This window comes from Netta rufina (genome assembly GCF_964035555.1).
Source record: "Netta rufina genome assembly, chromosome: 10".
In the NCBI taxonomy this organism is placed as follows: domain Eukaryota; kingdom Metazoa; phylum Chordata; class Aves; order Anseriformes; family Anatidae; genus Netta; species Netta rufina.
Genome location: NC_140133.1, coordinates 6,040,257 through 6,064,616, shown reverse-complemented (window position 1 = coordinate 6,064,616; position 24,360 = coordinate 6,040,257). Strand labels below are relative to the sequence as shown.

At 38.8% G+C, this 24,360-nt stretch overlaps 1 protein-coding gene across 5 annotated transcripts in view; it reads left to right on the top strand.

Moving 5' to 3' along the window:
• The window catches only part of ATG7 (autophagy related 7), a 104,953-nt gene extending 81,291 nt beyond the window's left edge, over positions 1-23,662 (top strand). For 3 of the 5 annotated variants that reach the window (XM_084292528.1, XM_084292527.1, XM_084292529.1), the window contains exon 19: positions 20,816-23,662. In XM_084292528.1, the coding sequence (XP_084148654.1) occupies positions 20,816-20,848 (33 nt within the window). In that variant the 3' untranslated portion in view covers positions 20,849-23,662. The remainder of the gene's footprint in view (positions 1-20,815) is intronic. The other 2 variants (XM_084292530.1, XM_084292526.1) reach the window with 1 other exon arrangement.
• Positions 23,663-24,360: the final 698 nt, after the last annotated feature.

Genomic DNA, 24,360 nt, shown 5'->3' with positions numbered 1-24,360 from the left:
AAATTCATAAGCAGTTGTATTGGCCACCACTGAAAGTCTGATAATCTGCAGTTGTAGGCAAGAGGGAGCAAGCAGAGAGCTTGTTAGGCTAGTTCCTCTCCAAAGCTCACATCTCACCAAGTTTACTGACAGGCTCTGAATTGATTGGATTTATCAGATGACTGGAGAGAACTAAGTGGTCAGGACTACACGAGGAATGTGAGCTCAGAGATGGTTTGATTTTATGGAAAGAGATGGGTGATTTTATAAAAGCTGTTTTGTTGTTGATAACTGGGTACTTATTTCCAGATAGTTTGGGATGCTCTTCGTTGGTATATTGGCTGTAAAACGTTTTCTAGAACCTTTCTGGTAAAGAAAATGTGCCTACATATAGCTGTTAGTTAACTTCCTCCTCCCAGATTCTCTGCATCTCCTACCCCTTCCCATGTCTCACTTTCATCTCTGGATCAATAACAGCTATTTCCACAATTCTGCAGTATTCCAAGCCATGCACCGGTCATTTGTTTTTCTGTTGCACTGATTTAAAATATAATTGTTTTTCCTTCGACATATTACTGGTCACGACTCAGTTAATATATGGTGTCTGTAAGGAGGAATTCAGTTAGGAATTATGGCTTGAAGTTGCAGGTAGCTGACACTTTTTGGTTGATAGTCAAAATGCTCTGAATGTAGAGGTGCATCTGTAAATAGGCCAGAGTATTTGGTCTGCAGGAAGGTGGGTGGCCAAGAGGAACACCAATGACAACAGTGCAGCTTTATAAGGCATGCTGGTTCCATCCGTAGGGAATACACAGGTCTTAGACTGCAGCAGGAGCTCAAGGAACAACTTTCTGGTTAGCTTCAAAGGGGCCTTAGTGAATCACGACATCCCGACAGGAGCCCTGGGCTGCTGCTGCACCGTAGTCACTTAATAGCAATGAGTACTGAAGAAGAATAGTTACAAGTAATGCCAATTTTATGGATTTTACTTTCTGATGACAGTTATGTGCAGTTATTTGATGGCTAGATGCAGCGCAGAGGACGGGAGCAGGCCAGTGTCTTTTGAAGACAGTCCAGCGTTTGCGGTAACGTAACTGGAAGCAGTGGGAAGTTCGATGTTACGAGGTACTAATGAAGGCTGCTCTCACAGTTGGCTACCGTGTCTCAGCTAACAGATGGTAACGTCTTACTGTGACGAGTGAGAGTCGGGATGTAAAAATGGTTTCTGGATTTGTATTTTTATTTTTTCAGAAACCTTGGCACGGTTCTGTTAAAGCTATTTGCATAGCAGAAGTTAGCTCCAGTGACCACCTTTTGTTGTTACAAGATGTGTAGGAGAAGGCCTAATGTTAGTAAAATAGGTAAGACAGACTCAAAACCCCATGGTAGACAAGGTTATTTTTTTTTTCATTTCAAAGTCAAGCTATACAGATGTGTGTGGAGAGAAGAATGTCCTTTGCATCCCAAAGCCCAGATTACAGGTAAGAATTTCTGCTTGTTGATGACTGGCTTCTTTCTAGTTAAACAAAAGAAAGAAATGTTTCTCTTTGAGCCAGAGAGAGGAATTTCATTCAGCTGTGAAGACAGCTGATTTGCCTTGGGGCAGAATGTGTGAAGAAACAGATGTCCAAAAAAGGAGAAGCACGAGGGAATAGAATAATTGAAACTGCCAAATAAGAGTTTATAAATAAAGCATGTGAAAGCTTACTGGACATAAAGTAAAATCGAATTAAGGTTACTGCATGCTATCCACTACTTTAATGGACTCTTCAAACTAACATTGTTTTTGTGTTCAGTCTTGGTTCAGGCTTTACAATACGGCAGAAAATCTGTCGTTTTCAATAAGTGTATACACATCATGTAAAAGTAACGTTTAAAATCTTAAACTGAGTGCTACCTGGATTTCTCTTGAAGATATGTTGCCTGTATTCCTTAGAGCATGTTCTGATCTGTTCTTAAAACAGCAGGAGTGAAAGCATTGAAAAATTCAAACTGACATAGCAGTGTTATGAACTGACATTGAATTTTGCAAACTCCTGAAACACTGTCTCTACAGAGCTTATAACATCTGCTATTATAAATATTTCTTCAAAGCTCATAGAATAATTCTTCAGGATTAGTTAAGTTACTGTTTGAACTTTTGTTTCTTCCTTTTGGTGAATATTTACATGCGTCTCGGTGATGATTTTAAATATTATGTTTGAAAAGTCTTATTTAGCATAGTGCAGCCATCTGATATGCTGGGATAAGCCACTACAGCTTGTTGGGGTCATAGGGAACAAATCTGCCCCTAATTCAAATTTGTGTGTTGGGGAAAAAAACGCTGTTCTACTGCTGAAGCTGAACACTTGTTCACTGTAACTTTGCAGAACATCTCATGACAGTGTATATGTAGGTCAGCATAAAGAATAGGACTTTGGTTTTGTCTCAAGAAATTCCCTTTATTTCTTTGTGGCTTATACAATTTCACTGTTTCTGAAAAGAGAAAGTGTTCCTATTAAAAAAGCATGAATGTATGTTGAAGGCATAGAATTGTTTCCAGTGGCATTTCTTCATCTTTTTCTTGTAAGAATAATTTTAATTAATTTGATTTGTAATTACTGCCAGAGCAACAATTCGGAGTCTAGTTGACACAGAGAAGGTAAAAAATACAATGGGATAAGTCCGGGCTTCCATTTAAGAGAAAAATTCTGTTCCTGCTTGCCTGGCGTTAACTGCAGAGCCTTACGGAGCCTTCCCCATGGCCCCCCAGTCCCGCTTCCTCCCCCCACCCCATAGCCATAAGCGCTTCATCGTGTTGACACTGGCAATCGAACTGTCTTGCTTTGAGTATGAAAGAGCTACTTTTATCATTTCTAATATGCAGCCTAGGGCCAAAACAGACAAAGCAATTTTAAAGGACTGGGTTCAGAAGGAGGCTGGAATTCCCATTGTACAGCCCTTGGGAATATGAGTTCAGTAACCAACTCTGAAGCAGTTATTTGTCATGATGACAACTGCTGGGCTGCCCATACTTGGTCAGCTGCCTTCCACACTGTTGGATGGTAACGAGCTCCTTGCCATCCTTCCTTACAAACAAATAATAATAATAATAAACCATTTGTTATGATTGGAGCTGTCAGGAGATCCCTATATTATTTAATCTGGATTTTAAATTCAAAGATCATTTTCTTCCATATTACTTAAAGAAGTTGGACTAGAACATTGTTTCAGCAATTCAAGGGAATTAGCTAATTCTTCTGGTAAAAATAATGTCAGGACTGAAGCCTCCTTTGTATCAGGGAGCATCTTGGCATCTCTTCCTGTCCAGGGTATTCTATTTTTTATTATATGGTGCTGTCCCTTCAGACCATGCTCACTTCGTCCAGTGTTTGTGTTTTGTCTTCAGGAGTTTTTTATTCTGGTACCTCTTTGTTGTTCATATTCTCAGTCCCTGTGAGTTTTTTGATGTGCACCCATCTGTGCATCTTGTGATCTAACTTTGTTTGTCTTAAAAAATCTTTTTACTTTGTGAGTCTTTTGAGCTGCCATCACCACTGCTGTCAGCTGGCACCTTTCTTTTGCTGGAAAAGGCTCCCAGTCTGCTCTGGTATTAGAGCCCTAGTTAATGCCATTTTAATCTCCGTTTCTATGAAGCACTTCCGATAAATATCCTTAAAGTCATTTTTTATAAAGCCATCAGCGGTAATCTTTGTTATTAACCTTGTCATATTTATCGTTAAACTGATAAAATCAAGTGATGAGATTTAGAGGCTGCGTTTTCTTGATATGCACGTACCTGACTTTTTTGGTACGGATTATAAACCAGGGCAACAACCCCATCTTCTCAAAGCAATAAAGATTGCCTATTTTAATTTAAGCATGTCATACAGTATATGCCAAGGAACATAACTGTGTCACCACTACTACGTTGTCCCACTCATCTGATGTTCCGTCAGCCCAGTTCACAAGCCTGAGAATGCAATACTTCTTCCATTCCCCATTGTCTTTTAATAAAGCTGGACTTGCTATGTAGTTTTCCATAAGTTTTTTATGGTACTTATAATCTTTGTGCATGAACTTTAATAGCTGGAACAACTTGGAACTTGTTCTGCGTTTTGAATAATTTGTTGTTTTGTGATTTCTTGTTAACAGCAATTCCATCATAAGTTTTAAAAATTTCCTCTTAAAACAAACAATGTGATGTGCTTGCCCAGCTTTGTGCTTGGTGTCCGTATGAACTTCGTTTTTCTTCTGTATGGGAAAAATACTGGTCTAGAGATAAATCCCTGCTCTAGATAAAGCAAAGAGCAAGTGTTCCTAAACTAATGTCATTGATCTTATCACTGTCCAGATTAGAACTGGACTGCGGCTTGGAGACATCAATGGAGATACATCAGTTCTGTTATCAAACCTGACTTTTTTTTTCCTTATGAAAACCAAATCCCATTTGGTTATTTAATCGGCCATGAAGCTATCAGCCTAGACATAGTTTTCTGTTCTGTAGGCTTGGAATTTAAAATATGCTTAGGCCATTCATTACATTAATTTGTATTTATTGCTTAGTATTTTGTTAAAAATGCATAACAAATACCTTAATCTGCCACCCGATATGGTGGTTTTCTTTTCTCCCCTGCAAGGCTGCAGACTCCCCAGAGTGCAAAATGGAGCTGCAGGGAAGGAAGAGTCTGCATTTCCATACATAAAGCACTTCCACGTCACAGTTCCTCGTGGGAGCTGGCCCTTGTCTGAACACAGCAGGATCAGCCTGCCTGTCTGCTCAGGGAGCTCTGCCACCCCAGATGAGACAGGGAGATCCAAAGCTGTGTGCTGTTCTGTGTCATGTTTTTGCTGGTTGTCTGGACCTTAATGAATTCCAGTCTTGTGGGGCAAGATTGACCCACATGGAAAAGGTACCTGTGAAGCTGCTCTCCACAAAGCTGGCACTTCACATACCACTTCATAATCAGTGCGTTCGTGCCATCTTAAAACGCCTCTCCTTCCCCTATTGAAATGTACGTAGAAGACAGAGTATGTGCTGATAACTGTGGTGCCACTGCCAAAGCAGGAGAACATTTGTCTGTTTGCAGAGCACAACACTGCACTTGTTCCTCGCACAGGTGATTTACATGCGCTCCACCTCAGTGCTGTTTCCAAATATCTCTTTGTGTCATGCGCCGTGTTGTGTAGGTGAATGGCTTTCGGCTGTTTTGGAACACGGATACAAAACTTGCTGGGGGATCTCAGGGAGAATCCTGCGGTACCACCCCGTCCTTTCTAAATGAAGGAGCCAATTTGAATTCATCTCCCAGTTTCAGCTGCTGCCTGTTTGCCACACTGTGGTTCGCTGTGAGCTTTAAATATATTGTTGCTATCCTCGGTGGGCACTGACACTTTGAATGTGCTTGTTTTGAAATTTCACTGAGGCATACTTAGACTCTTACAAAATCCCTCGCAGACGTTAGTGTAAGTGTGTTGGCACTGCATGTCTACTAGGGCTCCGAGATTGTTTCTTTGATTGCTCATTTGTGAGCTTCTATTAAAAGATGACTTGTCTGTTAGCCAGGTGTATGGCCAACCTGGGTAATGGTGTCCGTATGTGGAGTGCTTTGGCTGGAAGAAAGAGGCTTAAAAACAAGCTTGGAGAACTGATTGACCTATGTGGAAACAGTCTGCACAGATGTGTTGTAATATCCTTCCCACTTCAGCAGACATGACTAAACAGACTTTGTCTGCTCTGAACAATTAAGATGTTTGCCAGTGTGTGCAGGGCCCCGTGCATGTTCCAGCTTGTTCCTGACTGGTGGAGGAGTTTTTCACTTTGTGCAAAAACATTTTAGCTCTTTGTGTTCTCTTCATTTTATGGTTTAGTTGAGAACTTTCAACTTTTCAAGAAGCACCTTAGGCTTTGCATAAATAAAAACACTTCCAGTCTTCTGATTTTTTCTGGTCTTCGTAATTCCCTGGAAGCAGTACTTAGATGGCCATGAAAGCAAACCTTGCTGTATATGAAAACAAAGTAAGAAAACCCGGTGATATTTATTCATGACCACAGCAGTATTCCTGTCCTCGTGCTCAGAAAGAATGGGAGAATCTCTGCTCAGAGCTTTGCTTTAGTGTGGAGGTTCCTGACTGTAACTTTAGAGCTCCTGAGTGGTATCCACAGCTTGCAAATGAAACTGAGGCTGATGCTGTGTACTTGGTGTCAGCGGGAACTTCTTGCCGTCAAATTAAATAAGACAAGGAGCAGAAAAGTCACTTGTGTCAGGAGGCTACCAGTAAAAGCTCTGAGAGAAACAAGATCAGGTTTATCGTGCCAAGTGGTGTGGTCAGCGTGGGTGTTGGGCCTGGGGTTAGTTACTGAGGGTGTGTGACTGGCCCATCCGAAGCTACCTCTGAAGGTGGTACTTCCAGAGCCAGAAAATTGGGCTGTCCCGAGGGGGGCTGACGAGTGAACTATCTGCAGAGGTGGGCTGGCACACCGAGTATCTGTAGCTGAGTCTTTTCTCCAAGGCAGATGCGCTTCCTTTGGGTTACCTACTCCCTGTGTGTCTCCTATCTGTCTGGTAGGTAGGGAAACTGAATGGAGGTAGCCAATTTGAAACGTGGAACGCTCTGAAGAAACAGCTTTCTGATACGAAACACATAGATCCAAGCCTGGGATTTGATTGTTAATGTATTGGTTTTAATCCCTCAGTGTTGTTGGTTAATGTTAGGGAAGGTTTTTTTGTTCTTGAGACTTCGATTTAGCTGTATTACTACAGAGTCAGGAATACAGAAGTTTCTGTGAGCGGCTACTTCCCTTACCTCACTGAAATCACCCAGAGCAACAGTACTTAGATATCAGACTGCCAGGAAATGACTGCATCAGACTGCGGGAGCTGATCATTCAGTCTTTCAGAAACCCTTTGAACTAGAAAAGAGTTCTGTGACTTTCAAAAGAATAATTGTAAAGCATGTATTTGTTAGTAAGTATAGATCGTTTGTTCTGTATTAAGATGATTAAACCGTATTTGGCTAAAAGTTTGCTACCTGGGGTTTTCAGCTGGGACTAGAACTTCGCTGTGGTGCATACTGAGCAGCACACAAAAACGAAATGCCCTCTCTTCTTCCCCTTAGTAGTCCCCTTTCCCACCAACAAAGAAGCCTTTAAAGCAAACAAGGAGTGGTTCAGATGCTAAACCCATTAAAGGATTTAATTGATCGCAATGGATATTACTTAGTCAGCTGAGTAACATCGTGGTGCTGATATAGTTCGAATTATAACACCTAACTACAAGTTGTTCAGTATAATACAGAATCATAGGAGATTTAGTCTGAAAGGAAGCTCTGGAAGTTGTCACATCCAGCAATGCCCTAAGTGCAGGGCTGCACCTGTGGGCAGCTTGTTCCAGAGCTTAACCATTGCCACCTGACATTTTTGCCTTATGTCCAAACAGGATTTCTCTTGCAGCAGCTTGTGCCCATTGCCTGTTGCCATTGTCTTCCAGTAGGTATCCCTCAAAGGAGCCTCGTACCTGATTCCACAGGCAAACATTTGCTGGAACAGAAATGCAACATCGAATTTTCCTGAAGGGAGTTATTGCATTGACATTTGTGTGCTAGAGAAAGAAGGAATTATATTTTTCTAGACACGGTAGGTTATTTAGGTGAAATACATGTATATACAGCCAGGAAGATTCTTCCTCTCCCTTGGAAGCTTACCTTATCTGAAGAGTGGTCTAGCAAAATAGAGCACTGCTTTTAAAAAATCATTACTTGAACTATCTTGTTATCTCATGTAGAGCAGGATGATTTATAAAGATTGCCTCTGCCAAGGCTACATAGTCTTATCAATGGAAGAAACAGCTTGACTTGAAGAAGGAGGAAAACTTTGACTGGATCTTTATTAAATGTTATGTGAAGGACTACGAAAATAGTTCTTCTTTTTAATATTCTGTTTTAATGCCCCCCCTCAAACGAAAATCCTGTCTTGAAACTCTACTCACAAATTCAACATTTTATTGCAGCCCATCATTTGTTTCTTTTATTCCCGAATGTGATGAATTAAATTTTGAGGAAAAAATATGAACAAGTTATCCATGTGATATCATACAGTTTTTGGTTGAGAATGTGTCCCTTGTGGATAGCTCAATGTGGGAGAAAGTCCCATGGTAGCTGATAAAAAGATAAGTGGAGAACTGATGCTTTCCTGAAAGGCAGAATGATGTGCAGTCCCTTCCTTAAGGTAGGAAATGGCTTGGGCCGTTCAGGGCAGTAACATGTAGTCAGAGGCAAGGAGTCTGTGGGAGAAAATAATACCAGTGGAAAGAGAGAAGGAGAAGATTTGTAGTTGGAATAAGAGACCTAAATGATAGATCTGTGTTTTGACTGGGATTGAAGCAATCAGCATAACTCTCAGAACACTGAGAAAATTAAGGGAATTTAAAGCATAAGATGATGTGGGCTTTACTGAGGGCCTCTGGACAGACAGGAAGATGTTAAAAATGGTTGTGGTATGGCTTAAAGTCGTCTTGATGTGTGCCTCATAGAAAGGCAGCATTTAATCTAATACCCAGGATGGACTGAATTACTGGGGGGAAAAAAAAAAAGGGATTTCAAAGGCAGAAATGACTGGTGCTAAATACTTCCCCACTTACAGTTATGAAGAAACCAAACTTTATTTATGTCTTTTGAATCTCCTTTTCTCCGTGTTGTTACTTTTATAGTCTTAGATCCACAACCTGGATATAGTACGACTCAAATTTGGATTTAGCTCTTTTGAAAATATCTCTTGAATATCTCTTGATACCAGTAGTAAAAAAAAAAAATAAAATGTGGAGGAAAACAAAACCTCGGTTCTTAGTTGCAACAGAGTTTTCTGTAATGTTATGAAGAGGAAAACTGTTCCAATAGAATTCTAATGCATTAATCTATCAGAAAAGAAATAGTAGGATTACATAAGAGCTTTTAAATATTTTTTGTGATAGAGTAGCAGGCATTTGAAAGTTAAATCCAATACATGTGGTCAGCTCCATAGAAAATACAAAACTCAAATTTTGAGCTTCCATTTAGGATGCTTTGGAAGAATGGTTTCCTAGGAAAATTATTTCCTAGGAAAACCATACTTTGTGTTAGATTTTTTTTCTTTGTCTTCTGCTGTAAACAATAGTTGAGTACAATGCTAATTCTTCTGTAAGAATATTCCAAAAATATTATTTTTGGTTAAGAAGGGGATGAATATATATGGATCTGTGGGCCAGAATACAGCTTTGTAGCGCGCACGGTGCAGGATAGGTCTGCCAGCTTGCACAAAACAAAATTCATATTTAGGGATCAAGGTCGTATGCCATCAAAATATAGAAAGATAATCAAAATAGCTCTTGTAAGGTGTTTATTTTTGATAAAATCATTGGCCTGCCTGACATCTATAATGTAGTTATTCAATACAATCTTAGATTTCTCAAGCTTAGACCCAAACATTTAAATTAATGTTTTGAGAGTGCTCCCTCAGATTTTTCTTCAGTTTGAAAAGAGGAACTTAATGTTTCAATTATTTGTAAGAGTAACTTCTGTGTTTTGGTTTATATCAAATCTCCCCTTATCTCCTATGCAATAGCTGTAATCACCTGTTCCTTTTAGTTTCTGTTTATTGTAAGCTCTATAAGAATTGAAGAGCTTTATAAGCTGAGTAAAAGTTTAAGGATTGTTTATTACTTGAAAGAAAGATTTTTTTTAACGTAACATGATCTTACATGTTCATAAATGAGAATAATTGTAATGTCATCTGAAAAGAAAGCATCACCAACAGCACATCATCACTCTGCTGCTTGAGCCTGGTCCTCTCGGAAAAGAGATGCAATGTCGGATGTGATGGCAGCGCTGCTCTCTGCTGCAGCTTGTAGGTCTGGGCTTACGGCTCAGTTGGGTGCTGCGTAGTCTGATGTCCCTTGGCTTACACAACCTGCTGGGAATCACAGTATGAGAAGATACCTTGTTAGGCCCTGCCATGTTTTACAACTTGATGTTTGAATTCAAACACTTCATTGCTCAAAGTTATGCAGAACAACCTCCTAAGTATATTCCGGTTCTTTCTTTGGGGGAGGAGTTGGTGGTGAAATGAAGAGATGCTATATTTAAGATCATGTAAACTCAGTGCCACAAAGAGGTAAAGTATGCATTCATGGTGCAGGAGACTTGTTGCTTGTTTTAAGGTGAATTTTGTGGGGAATAAAAATCATTTAACAGTCTTGGGTTTTACTCCCATTTTGAAAACATACTGACTGTGTTTGCTATTTGATTGCAATCAAGTTTTTAAAAGTAGCTGCTCACTCCGGCACTCACAGTTGGATTAACGTGTTCTTTCTGTGGTCCCTGTTGATCCCATAAACTCAGTGTAATTGCATTCATATAATAGGCAAAAAGATCAAAGTAGTCCCATATGGGGTGGGGGAGGGGGGAAGAGCATTCTGAGCCAAAACAAGCTGTTTGGCTTGTAAGCAATTGGAAGCCTTTCCTGCAGCACATCTGCAATGTACTCTGCCTTAGCTCCATAGCGTGGCTCGCTGCGTCCTTCGTGTGACTGCAATCCTAGGGAAAACTTACAAGTAACAGTGCCGTGCTAGTCTTGACTTGACTAAATAGACTTGTAATCAAAGGATTGTTTAGTATCACATATATTACATTGGCGGGGCAAAGGTTGGCGCTCTTCTTTTCCAGATCATTGGGTTCAAGTTAATAAAGTGCAGCAGAAGGAATTTGAGTTTTGATTTGGTGAACAAGTTGCTGTACATGAGAAGCACATCACTTGGCATGGTCATGCCAACTTTGACCAGTTTTGTGCTGTCAGGTTGAAATAGGTTCATGGACAGTTGGGAACTAGTTCAAGCATGGTTTTGTGACTGCATTCTGCAAATGGAAAAGGCCAACACTTTGTTAAAGCAAGTCCAGCAGGACAGATAGGTATAAGGAAAGGGAAAATGAGGGAATTAGACATGGAGATGTGATAGCTTGGACACATACAAGTATTCACAAAAGATCCGTTAGCCCAAAGGATGTTGAAATTTAGTGGTCAGAAAATCTAAAGCAATTTTGAAGAGGGTTACAGAATCTGAAGTCATGCAAGACCCTCCTAGCACAAACACTGTGTACAGTTTAATCAGGATTCTTGTTGGTTCAGTTGCATACTAATGAGATCGGTTATCGTAAAATAATTCTGATGCTAGTAAAAATTTTCAGGTGAATCTAGGCTGGATTTGTGGTTTTTGAGACATTTCCTGAGTCACTAGCTAGGTTTTTAAATGAATTTAAAGCTGCCTATATTATAGAGAAAGTTGTGTGATGCACGGGCATAGCAAATGCAGTAAGAGCGAGGCAGCATGCTTACAGAGGTCTGGTTTTGCGGATGCACTTTCTGCTTCCTCATGTTAATTTTTTTGTCCACTTGAAAGAACAGGGTTCTAGCAGAACTTAGCCATAAACCTTCTCTGCCTGTTGTGTTTCTAGAACATCTCTGCCTTCAATATCTAAATATTTAATAATTGTGCTTTTATACTGATGCTTGCAATTTTGTATGTTATGTTCATTTTATGCTATTTGATAAACATCATGGGAAAAGTGATGTGTAAGATTTTAATAATAATCATGGGGAAAACTGATATGCAAGATTCTGATACTTATGTTCTCTAAGGTTTTGGAGTGAATTACATGAAATAAAAATCTGATTACTGCAGTATCATTTATGTGTTCTAGGACTGCAAACCATCTTCTTACATTTGCTTAGTTTCACCTGGTGTGTTCAGAAATTATTTTAGTTTCTAACAAAATGAAGAGCATTTTTCCTGCATAGGAAGAGAGAGGAGAAAGTTTTCCATCACTTCTTCATGCCTCCTCCACAAGCTAGAGATGTTGTGTATACACCACATGTATCTCCATGGAAGCAGTGATGAGATCAGTGAGGTCACTGGATAAATCAAAACTGTAGCAAGATAATATTTTGATTGTTTTTCAAGTTTTCTATTACTTATGCGTTATATACAACACACTAGAGGAAATATCTTTATACTAAAGAGGCATGCAAAATATGCATGTAAGATGACATAACAGCATGTGGGAAGTCTGTATCACTTTTTCTGCCAAATACTGTTTTCTGATAATGGGACTTGAGCTGAAAAAGATCCATAGTGTTGACTCCAGGATTATTTAGAGTAATGCATATTTGGTTTGTGTTTGCCAGCTTCAGTTTGGGAACATGGTTCTTTAGAGTGATCTATATGTCTTGCTTTTTAAGGTAAAATTCTCAAATTCGGGGTTTTTCAACTAAGAAAATGTTCTGTATTGATGTACCCTTTAACATTTGCCTGTTTTTATGAAGGATTCCGGTTTACCATTGATTGGTGAGCTTCACAAGAAGTTTTTGAGTCTCAGATGATAGCTCAGTGAATAGATGGGATGTGCTGGAAGGAGTTGGGTGTAAGGCCACAAACATGATTGGAGGGCGCAGAGCACATGTCTGTAGGCTGGGAGACCCGGATTTGTTCAGGTTAAGAAGGCTGAGCAGAGAATGTGTAATTGTTGTCTTCAGCAACCTGATGGCAATGTACAGAGAAGACAGAGGTGCAGAATGAAAGGATGAGAGCCATCAGGCAGAAGTTGTAATGTAATAACTTCCAGTTAGAAAGGGAATTAAAAAATCAGCGTGAGCGTGGTCAAACGCCAGAACAGGTTTCCTAGAGAGGTGGTGAAATCTCAGAAATAGTTAAAACTCAGCCGGACAAGGGCCTGAACAACCCCATCTAGTTGGCATACTTTGAGGGGAGGATTTGACAAAAACACCTGCACGGTACCTCCAGTCCAGCTCAGTCAGTGCATCTGTGATCCCACATCGAACCGAGTGGACTTTAGGTATCATGTTTTATAATCTCTTTAAGATTTGTCTGAATTGTTTACCTCTGAAAGACACATGAAGTAGCCTGTATTGTAAAACTGCTGCTCTTTTTTAATCACAGTAACTGAAATGTTTGATTTGTATGACCTGAAAACTAATTTACAGATCTTCCATAGCAGTTATGTGTCACTTGTGAATTAAAAAGCCGGGGTGGAACATGGCAAGCTGCTCATTTACAGCAAAGCAAAGTCTGTGTAGCTGGAATGGAATAGGTTCGGGCGTGTAGATCGTGATAATTATTTTGACACATCCATTTATGCATATGATTCGGATTTCCTGTACAAATTTGTGAAACCCTTTTCAAGTAAACATGCATTTGTATCTATGTTGCAATTTTTTTTTGGAGATGTATCTTTTTACATTTAAAACTGTAAAATCTGGGCTTATCGAATGAGGAAAAGAATTTGAGTGTATACTTTTGTATACTCTAGTGTTTTTATTTTCAGTTCAGTCAAAGGATTTATGAGTGCTGATCATTGCTATGACGATATTTAAATTAATTGTGGCTTCATTCAAACAACTTCTGTTTGGATAATTGCCTTTTGGTGCTAGTAAAATAAAGTTTCAAATCCCACACCAAAATATGGTAATGGAAATCATCACATCTGCTTGCTGGGGGGTGGTTGTTTGTTTTCACACTTACTTGTTTTCAGTTTTTAAGAGCCTGAGGAAAAGACTTTGTAGTAGAAAGTACCCCCATAGGTAGATGTCATCCCAACAACCCAAGTGCCATGCCCTGAAAAATTGCCTTTGCAGCTCCAAAGACCAGTCAGAGGTGATCTGACTGCGGAGGGGGGATTGGTTTTCTATTTGCTTGCTTCTCTGCTTTGTTTTTTCCTGGCACAAAAAGAAACAATTGAAGGAAATGTGTCTGTGTGTCTGAGGCTTTTTTTTTGTTTTTACTATAAAACTTGTATGCACTTTGTTTGCTTTTGTTTGTTTTATTGGATTGTTAACTATCTTTTAATTGTGTAAAAAAAAAATTAAGAATGTTTTCATATAATACAATGAAACAGCTGGGAAAACTACTATAAAAGCAGAAAGTACTAATTACTGCTGAGTGCTACTCTTTGTATATCTGTTTGAAACACAGAAGATATGTAAAAGATTTTCAATCTAAAAGTTTACAGTCTAAACAACAACAATAAAATCTGCATTGTTTATTTGCCTTTTTCTACTTAAATCTACCTTTGGAAGTATTTAAAACCTTCAGGTGCCAGTTCTGCAGGATGCTTAGAAACTGGTCTGGCTTCAAGTGTGTGAGCTGGCTGAGACCCTGTGCTAAGGAGCTGGCTGAGGCGGCGGGCTGACCAACTGCTGCAGGGAACGTAGGCAGTTCAGTCTAGTGTAATGCCCATCCTGGAAGAGGAGGTTTTCAGAAAAAGGCTGTGATCCCTCTGTCCCAGCCTCCTAGAACACTGAGTGCTCAGGAAAAAGGGCTATGAGTACTGAACTAACAATAGAAGGGCGGAAAACCAAATGCTAGACACCTGTAGCTTGATAGGATAGAGGACACAAAAGGAAATCAGAAGAGATGTCCTGAAACGGTGATCACAAGGTTCTTAACCATACTGCAGGTAGCCAGATGAAGGCAGCAGGGCGATGCGAAGAGGGGCAATGTTTCCAGTTCCTGTGAAAAGTGAGGCTGTGCATGAGAGGTATGGATATAGTAGGGAGAATAATGGTTGCTGCAGGTTAAAATCATTAGTTAGATTTTAAGCTGTGGTTATGGGCTGAAGATGCAGAATTTTGGAAAGTCTATAAAGGGAAAACAAGCATCCTTCAGGGACGCCCTCATTGACAAAAGCAGAGTTGGAGGTGAATGTTATTGCAAGGCTTTAAACCATTTGGACAGGGAGGGCTGTGAAGTTTCTAGCAGAGACAGAAAAAAGGGATGTGTGTAGGTAGCAGGGGTGCCAGGAGTTTGTCAGCAGTGTAAACTAGCTAGGATAGGACCGTTGTGGATAGGGATCTGGAAAGAATATCCACTATTTGCACTACCTGCTATATAAATAAAGCAGCCTGGAGAAGGAAATGCAGTTTTATAAGCCTCTGATTTTTTTTAGGTTAATCTATTTGTGTGTGTGTGTGTAAGTATGTAATTTCTACAACAGCTGAAGCCAGAAAGATCTCTTAGTCTGTAGTTAATTCTTCAAACATGCAGCCCCAGGGTAGGAGAGCGTACCAGTATGCTTGTATCAGAAACGTGCTTAGATCTCTGGCTTGCTGTTAGAAATAGTTTACTTTGGGATGGCTGTAATGACTCCTGACACCTGGGTATTCTCTCCTTCAGGGTTTTCTGTCCCTCCTGCAGGGACATCTCACCTTGTTAAATGTCATGTAAGGAATATCTATGGCGTAAGCTGTAAGGTAAAACAAAGCTGATTTTGGCTATAGTTTTGCTGGCCACAGTTCTGTTAGAGCAGGTGGACAGCCACTTCTGAAAAACATAACTCTGTCCTGCTGCAGAAATAGGGACCTGTTGGAGCAGCACAGATAGTTGTGGATTGGGTGAACAGCTGTTGTGGGGGAACTGCTGCAATTACAGTAGGATAGGCTGTTTCCACTGTGAGCAAGAGTGACTTTTTCCACTGTGAGCAAGATTTAGGTGCATGGCCTTAGTTTCTTAGACAGCAAAGAAAATACTTCACTGTAGAAGTGCACTGGCATGCATCTCAGTATAAATTCTAAGCAAAGCTAAATGCTCTCGCTAATGGAGAATCGTGTTCATGTTGGCTGTTCGTGGACAGCTTTTCTTTCTTTTTTCTTTCTTTTTTTTTTCCTGTGGGAAAGGGGATAAGTAAGGAGATGTTAAATATGCAAAATGCTTGAAGTTTGTTTTCAGTTGCAGTAAGATGAAGGGTGGGGCTTACTGTGCATCACTACCCAAGATGAAAGGAGGGTGCTGAACTTTATAATTAGCATCCCTCAGTCCATACAGTAAAGTTTGAAAAAGTTACATGTTGGAACTTGCATACACTTAATGAATTTCAAGTTGCAATTTCATTTCTGTTGCCATTCCTGAAAGATGCAGTCACTGGACCAGGAAGAATATTGAATGAGCCACACAAGTACTGTTAATGCAGCCTGCTGTAGCTAGTTCATCTGATTGTACGTTATATTTACATACACAAATAAACATGCTTTGTCAAGTAGGTGAGGCTGACAGAAGCTCTGATATACTGTCTCTCTGCTTGAGTGTAGAATAAAAACATGTTTGACCTAATATCTATCAAAAAGCTCACTTTTATAGATGTAAAATAATTAAATTTCTTTAAATTTAAAATGCTTGAATATATATATGTATTCATTTGTTTAGCCTTCCTGAGTAAGGATACATTTCTAAATTGGGAAGTAAGATATGAAGAGGCTTAATTGGCCTGGAAAGCTGCCTGTTCTCAAGTGATACCCACTGGTGCTGTTTGATGCAAGTAACATCTGATTTTTAGCCTCACCTCTGCCTGCAGAATTTTACTTTTTCCTTACTCTTCACCGTCTTTGGAGCAGCTACAACATAGTAAATACTGTGGTTTTCTGAGCGGCGTGCATTTGATACACGTGTATGTAAATTTCTCTCAGGTGCGTGTGGAAAGCAGCGCGTGGGGCATGGTGTTTGTTTGCTTCGCCTCTCTTAATGAGGCAGCCAGTCCTGTGGCAATTGCTGCTGGATCCATGCTGGCAAGAAACCTTAAAAAAATCCCCTTGGGATATGCTGATATTCTTGCAGGCATGTTTATAAGGTGAACAGTAGTTCTGTATTTGAATTGCACATGTTAATTCTAAGAGATGGAGCTGTGTTTCCATATGTGAATGCTACCAGGTGTTCTTGGTGTAGGAAGAGAAATCCCACTCCTTTCAGTGGGATTATTGAAGGTGCAATCAGAAACTGCTTAAAATCAGTCACTGGGAACTTGTGAACAGTTACATTAATACACTTTTTTTTCCCCATTTTTTCCTATTATGTAAGAAAATAATACTTGTCATTTCAAGAAAACAAGTGCAGGAATTCTTCTCTTATCCTGAATAGCCGTAATTTCCACCTGAAATTTAACACCCTCTGCATGGCAGTTTGAATGTAAAAGCAAGTACTTGAAAAAAACAGGTGCATTGAGGTAATCTGGCCAGATTTGTGTTTAAAAAAAAAAAAAAAGAAAGAAAGAAAAAAGGTTGATTTTGACAGCTAGTTTATTATCTTCCTATTTTATGACTTCTCCTGTCATTACCTGTAGCTGCATTTAGGTTGACTGAGCCAGGTGTGCTGCAGGACTGAGGAGAGGTGAGAACAAAATCCGCATTCACAGCTCAAGCGGGGTGTCAGGTTCTTGGCGTGAAGAACCTGATCATTTTAGATCATTTTAGATATTGTCTTTCGTGCCTTTCTGTGTTTCTTGATTTCTGCTCTGTAAAAGTTCCACAGTTTCAAAGTAATAACCAAAGTTGGCGTAGTAATAGAGCATGTTATTTAAATGTCTTTTCACGGAAAGATGTCCTGCTATTAACTGAGAGCCCATGAAGTATTGGAATTTAGTTATCAGTACTGACATATAATACAAATTCTTCTGTGCAGTGTAGTATAGCTTGTTTTCTTTAGGTTAGCGTGCAATTTTTAGCTTTTGTGTTGAATTTTCCCCTTCTTTTCCATGTTCTCCCCTCCGCGCTGCACATGATTTATTAAGGCAGTACTTCACTCTTCAGAGACTTGTAGGAAGCTTCATCACGCAGTGCCGGGGTTGTGCCAGCTCTGATAAGCAGACGAAGTGTAAACTGTCTTATAAAACTGTCTTGCACCTCTTGCTCAGTCACCTTGTCACTGCCATAGAGAGAAGTCTGTCTCCTGGAAGTAAAATATGAGCATGCTGTTCAAATGTTAAAAATAATTCTCCTCAATCCAGGATGAGATTGACATTAAACATCACATTTAAATACCTGGAACCTCAGTTTCAGCCTTTCTGCAAATATTTTTATAAGACTCCTAGAAAAGAGGTGTGCTTTAGATAGGAAACAATTGGCTTGTTGTTCTTTTCTCTTCCCTTTCCTGATGCTGTTAACAATGCTGTGTTTCCAGGGCCTTAGCTCTGTAGCGTCGCTGAGTAGCTGGAGTTACTCAAATACCCAGATGCACTTTACATTCTAGCCATGTAAAGCTAGATAAAATTGGAGCTAATACTACACCTACGAGTAGTAAAGAGGCACGGCTGGTCTTTCTGATCTACCAGCTGTGTGTCAGAGCCTTGCATCGGCAGAGAGCTGCAAGGTACAAAGGCAGGAGACTCGTGTGAATGTGCCGCCCAGCCCATTTTGCACTGTTCAGGTTTTCAGAGCTGCTTCGAAGGAAGGGCCTGGGCTTGAGCATGCAGCCAGGTTTTTGAAGCAATCTGAGGCTGAGCAGTGCTTCTCCCCCAGCCAGGAGCTCAGGCTGCCTTGTAGGCACTGCCGCCGGCTGTGCAATGGGCTGGAGCGCCGGAGCTGTGCTTGGGCTGTAAGTCTTCAAGTTACTTGAGGCCCTCTATGGGTTGCCTGTCCCTGGCTATTGAGGCTGAACAGAAAACTCCGTTATTCTGTTATTCCCCTTTTCCTCCCAAAGCGGAGTTACAGCGTTGTCGGAGCTGCTCTTTGTGCCATACGGGGTGTCGGCGTAACACAGGCGTTGCACATCACAGGTGTAAAGCCAGAAGGCTCTCTGAGCCTCACAGGAACAATGCAACAGCTAGGCACTTTCTGGAGGGAATTGTTTCCATATCACATAATTACTAATGTAACTGGCAGCCTTACCAGCCTTTTTTTTTTTTTTTTTTTTTTTTTTTTTTAAATTAAAAAAAAAAGGCAAACCAAAAACCAAGCAGAGTGTACTTGCCTTCTCACCCACACTGCTCAGATCAGAACTGATGATGGGAAAGCACGGAGCAGAGACGCTGGCTCTGCTCCCAGTGTATCTGTTTAGTAGATAAAGAAGACTTTTAGGGATCTCAGTCAGCTTCTTTCTCTTTTGCCTTTGAATCACCTCATGGCATTTTTAAAAGTATTTATTGCGTTTCTTTCTCATGGGGGAGTGGTTTTTGAGGGTTAATAACTATGGGCTTTGTTCTCAAAAATGAGAGTAGGCTAGACAAAGATGGGCTATCAGTCTGAACTTTGGATTTCTTGCTGATTGCCAGTTTGAATCATACCATAAACGCTATTTAAAGATTTTGTTTTTCGTATTTATTTTCCACATCCTTGACCCTGACTGGTGAGCTGGACATTTGTGTTTGCCTTGGCAAGCTCCAAGCTGCTCATCTAGGGCAGGATGAAAACTCTTTTTTCCTTTTGTAAACAAACTGTTCCTTCAGTATTTTCCATAAGGATTTACACCACCATTTTGCAACGCTTCTAGGAACTGAGAAAATCCTGCCATTCAGAGTTTTCATTTTACACAGCTTGTAGAACTGCATAGAAAGCTTTGATTTTATATGACTAGTTGCTTCCTGGGGTTGGATATGAAGAGCCTTTTTCAGGATATTTTCAAATTCCAGAAATATCACATTTTATCATGCAGGGTTTTACTAAAACTATAGGTAAGTATTCTTTGTCACCTGTCCAGAAATGTGGTTGTGTGTAGTTATTATTTGTCTAACACCAATGTGTGCGGACACATTGTGTGCAGCCATGAACACATTTTGGTACCTTTGCACATCTTGATACTTTTTATTGGGAAGTAGAATACACAATTTTAAAGCAAGCTAATGTTACAAACAGAATTTATGTATTGGTATTAAAAAGTTTAAATCTTACCCAAACGTGATGTACCACCATTATCTCCGTGTTCTTGACCGTGAAGTTTTCTGTTATACCATTTCATTGTGTTGAACTCTGAAAGGTTTTAGAAAAGTTTGAATGATCCTGAAGAAATGTCCACATATTGGTGGCTCTTTGCTGGCAGAGATGAGCTTGCTCTATTCAGATGATCAGAACCAAGCAGGTCAGAGCCAAATCCAGCTGAAAGCTCTGTACCTGTCTTAGTCCTGATCCCAAACTACTACAAGCCCTGCCAACTGGAAAGAGGGTATTTGCCATGAACTAAACCTCAAAATAAAATAATCATAAAAACCTTTTGAGAGCACCCACATTTTTCTAGAAGAAAGTTTGTAGAATGTATTCAGAATATGGTCATGTTTGATTTTTTCAATTAGTTTTGCTTTTAAGTCTCTGTATTTTTCTTAAGGTCATGGTAACTGGTATGAATTTGTAACCCTCACTTCAGTATGTTCGTAAGGATGCCAGATTCCTTGGTGTTCTGTGAAAATACTTTTTTCCCCCAATCTACAAATGCTCACTGAACATGGACAAGTAGCAAAATAAAAGTACAGTTATACAGAACTGTAGAAGTAATCTGTGTAAATTTTTTTTTTTTAACAATAAAACATGTTTTAAAACAAATAAAAAGAACAATTTTTTACTTAGCTTTTCATCTTTATGTTGCCATTTATGAGATCTAATATTTGAGTGCAAAAATAATTCTCTAGTTTGTTGGAGAACAACTAGTTCTTCATGAGTGTCTTGAAAATTTTCTGCAGTTTCTAGTAAAGTATGCTATTTATTTTAAGTTATTATCCAGATCAAGCACATGCTAATGAATCAGAAAAACAAAACTAAATGTCTGGTTTTTGCTCTACTGCTTACTGTAAGTGATAATAAATAGCAAATAGCCAATCTGACAGTTCAGGAACAAATGCTGAGAAGTAGGCTGAAAAACACCCCCAAAATAGTGAGTGCAATGTAGGTTGTTAACGGAAGAGAAGAGCACCGAATTGAGTGTTAAGCTCCATTGATTCTAGTCAACAGTCCATAAATGTTATTTATCCGTCCTTTTAAATAGTAATACTAATTTTATAAAGGTATATTAAAAGCATGTTTGAACTCCACAAACTAAAATTACGCTTTATTCTGTTGCAGATCTGGGACATGAGTGATGATGAAACAGTCTGAAAATCAGCTGAATAATGTGGAAGATGACCTACTTTGGACTGCAGTGCTGCCTTTTATCTGTTATTTGACAAGTTAATGATTGCTTACCTATTCTGACTGCTACAAATATGAACAACTATAAACCGCATAGTGACATGAATATCTTCACCGTAAAAACAGTCTGTTATAGATATAACTCTCCTTATTTTCATTTTTATTATGTAAATAACCAAAGCAATGTGGTTATGTTTAAATCTGCTCTTCTTCTCGTCTTTTTTTTTTTTTTTTGGTTTATGTATAAAATATGCTGCTTAAGTAAAGTTTGGTGTTTTATTTGTTCCAGTTTTTATTTTCTTTGTTACCAGACATGTCTAAGCAGCATGTCTAAATGTCCTTTTTTTCATCTTTACATTTATACCCCTTTAGCTAGAACTAGTTAGAATTTATTATTGAGATTGAGAATATTCTGCTGCTGGGAATTAAACTGCACCTTTATTTAAAGGTGAGCAGGAGTAGGTAAGAACCTACATGTACAGCCTATGCCACGTTGCTTGCTATATGGAAGTACATAGTCATTATTTCCCTTTTCTTTGTTTCAGTATGATTGTTCTTGCCTGTGTCAATGGAGATGTTATTCTCTGTAAAGATCTCATAATTTCATGCTATGGAAAAAAACGTGGTTTGACTTATATTTACACAGGAAAGACCAAAATGTGTCTGTATCAAGATTAGTCTTCTCTGAAGCTTAGAGAATGTGCTATTATGTAGTAAAACTTGCTTTAAAGGTGATTCACTAATTCAGTAAAAACTTGCAGAGAAATTCTGAACTGAAATAAGACATTGGTTCTCTAACTGTGCCATTCTTGAGTGCTGTCATATGCTGTTTTACAGGTGTTAACAGACACCAATTCTGATTTTCATTTTGGCTGGATTTTAAGTATTTCAATTATTGTGGCATCAGGAATAGCTTCACAAGTATGATTTATCACAAACAGTAGTATGAGGATCCTTGATGGATTCTCAAGAATTTAAAAAATAAAAATAAATTGTAAAATATCAAAGCACCTTACTACCAAATTGAATCTATTGTTTTTTATCTTGCGATGCATTTTAGAAATATATTAGAAATCCTTTTTCTGGCTTTATTTTGTGGAGACTCTGTACTATCTTGCTCCAAAGAAAATGCAAATTGCTTTATCTGGCAATCTGTATTTCCTGTATATATTATGAAAACTAGTTGGTAAATCCAATTATTTCAGTTTATTTTAGTTCCTTCCTTAACATAAGCTCCAAATACCTGGTGCAGATAATTTCACAGTTTCTCTCTTACTCCACATCAGAGGAAGTTCTGTCAGGTCAAATTCACCTAAAAGCAAGGATATCTGCGACTCCCATATTCCATTCATAAAAGAAGATTTATTGAAACGTGCTGAGGTTTGCGTTAAATGTCTCCAATACTTATTTATTGTTTCTATTTCTTGTAACTATTATATTAATAACATTTATGTGATTACTTACAAAGCTTTAAGGGAATGTCCAGTTTAGCTGACTTCATTGCAATATGTATATGAATCATTTTTTTTAAAAAGACTAATAACCATAGGAAGCTGATCTTTTGGTGGTTAGTTAATGATCAATAAGATTGATAATGTGCCATGTCTGTTTTAAAGCAGTTTGTTAATATACAGAATTACTTATGAAGTTAAATGATTTACTGATTTGCATTTCTGTAGTTCAACTGAAATCATTAGCAAGTATCAGGGTAGTTTAAAGGGAATCATCTCATTTTTATCTTTTGGAGTTGCTGAGTATGTAAGAGTCTTCTGCAGTTTTTGATTACCTGAAACTTCAAAACTAGACATCTTTCAGAAATCTGATAAGCATTAATCATTATTTTAAATATGTAAAACTTTGATTATCCTGTTAAGGTTACATTGCATCTTTACATTGAAATATCTATTTAATTGCAGAAGTATGCAAGATCTTAAAGTTCAGAACTCAGGGTTAATATGATGTTTCCTTACCTCTCTAATTTCAGTAACATACAATTCTCTGAGGCTGAGCTGCTTCCTGTACATATGCTTCCCAGATGTCTCTGATGTTCAGAAACACTTCAGTGTAACTTAGAATAACTTCCGTTGTCTAACTTTAATGTTGTTTTCTTTCTCCTCGTGGACCAAAATTGTTCTTATTTTGCTTTTATTCAATGTCTGGGCGTTTACTGAGTGAGAAATCATGAGAATACATTCAAATGAAATACCATTAACATTTCCATTACCATTTAAATTCAAATACCATTAACAGATAAACATGTTTATTTACTGGCTTGTGTGTACTTTAATGGCAGGATTTTGGCACAGCCCCTTCAGCTGCAGATACTGCTGTTTAGTAGAAGAAGCTAAACTTTGACCTTTCTTCATGGAGGAGGTAGGAGTTGTATTTGTTCTGCCATGACTTCCTAGGCAGTGCTGAAGAGCCCAAATTCATCTTTTTGCTGTACAACCCAGCAGCCACCATGGCTCCTTAGGAGTTAACCAAATCTGTTGGGAATAGGGAGTGAACAGCCTCAGAGGGACCTACTCTTCTTTCTAAGCTATCTAACAGAAATGCAATGGCATTACATGGCAGTGTGTTTGGGACCATATCTCAGAGAAGGCAACTATGACACCTATATCTCGCATCTGGAAAGCCATTAGAAGATGACAGATCTTGATGGAGAGCTGTTGACATCATTTTTGTGTTTGAATACTATAAAATCTTATGGAACAAATACCTTCCATTTTGTTTTAACGCTTTTACTGTCCAAAATTTTTGTTTTGTGCCATCTCTTCAATGTGTTTGCTGGCTGAAGTCTAGGATTTGTTATGGAATAGCACCACATTCTTAAAATGAGTAACTTGAAATTTATCTATAAGTTCTTTAAGACCTTCACTTGCTTTCATCCTTGCTTTCACAATCTGCCGTTAAAACCTCTTTGCCTGTGTCCTAGTCTGTTGATCTGGAATAAATTTCACTTAGGGCATGTCCTTTATGTTAGGTGTAAATTGCCAGTAAAATTGTATCCAACAGGGGGTTTAGACCACATGAGAATGTGCTCCATGGAGCATGGGGCTAGTTTGAGTCTGAAGCCTTCAACAAGCTCTACAAGGGAGAAGGGGCACAAAAGTGTAAGCAATACTTACATGTAGATCCATGCAGAAAGATTCGTGATGTTCCAGACATGTTGCTCTAGAAAGTTGCCAAGGAATGGAACCTTAAATGTATGCAATAGTAGTAGCAAAAGTGAATATTTTTTCCATGTGTAAGTGGTTTCTTCTAGTTTCTCATTTGTCATTTGTAATTTCCCTCTTCCTTTAATTTCTTTCTTATACTGTGGTAGAAAACTTTTACTGATACGAGTTTTGTCTGTTTCTGAACTTTTTACTCTGCTATTATTTAGTATTCTATAATTAGGATCATGTCACATTACTGTTGTTTCTTCTTCATACTGAATGTGTATAAACTATTCTTTTAATTGGAATTGCTAATATCTA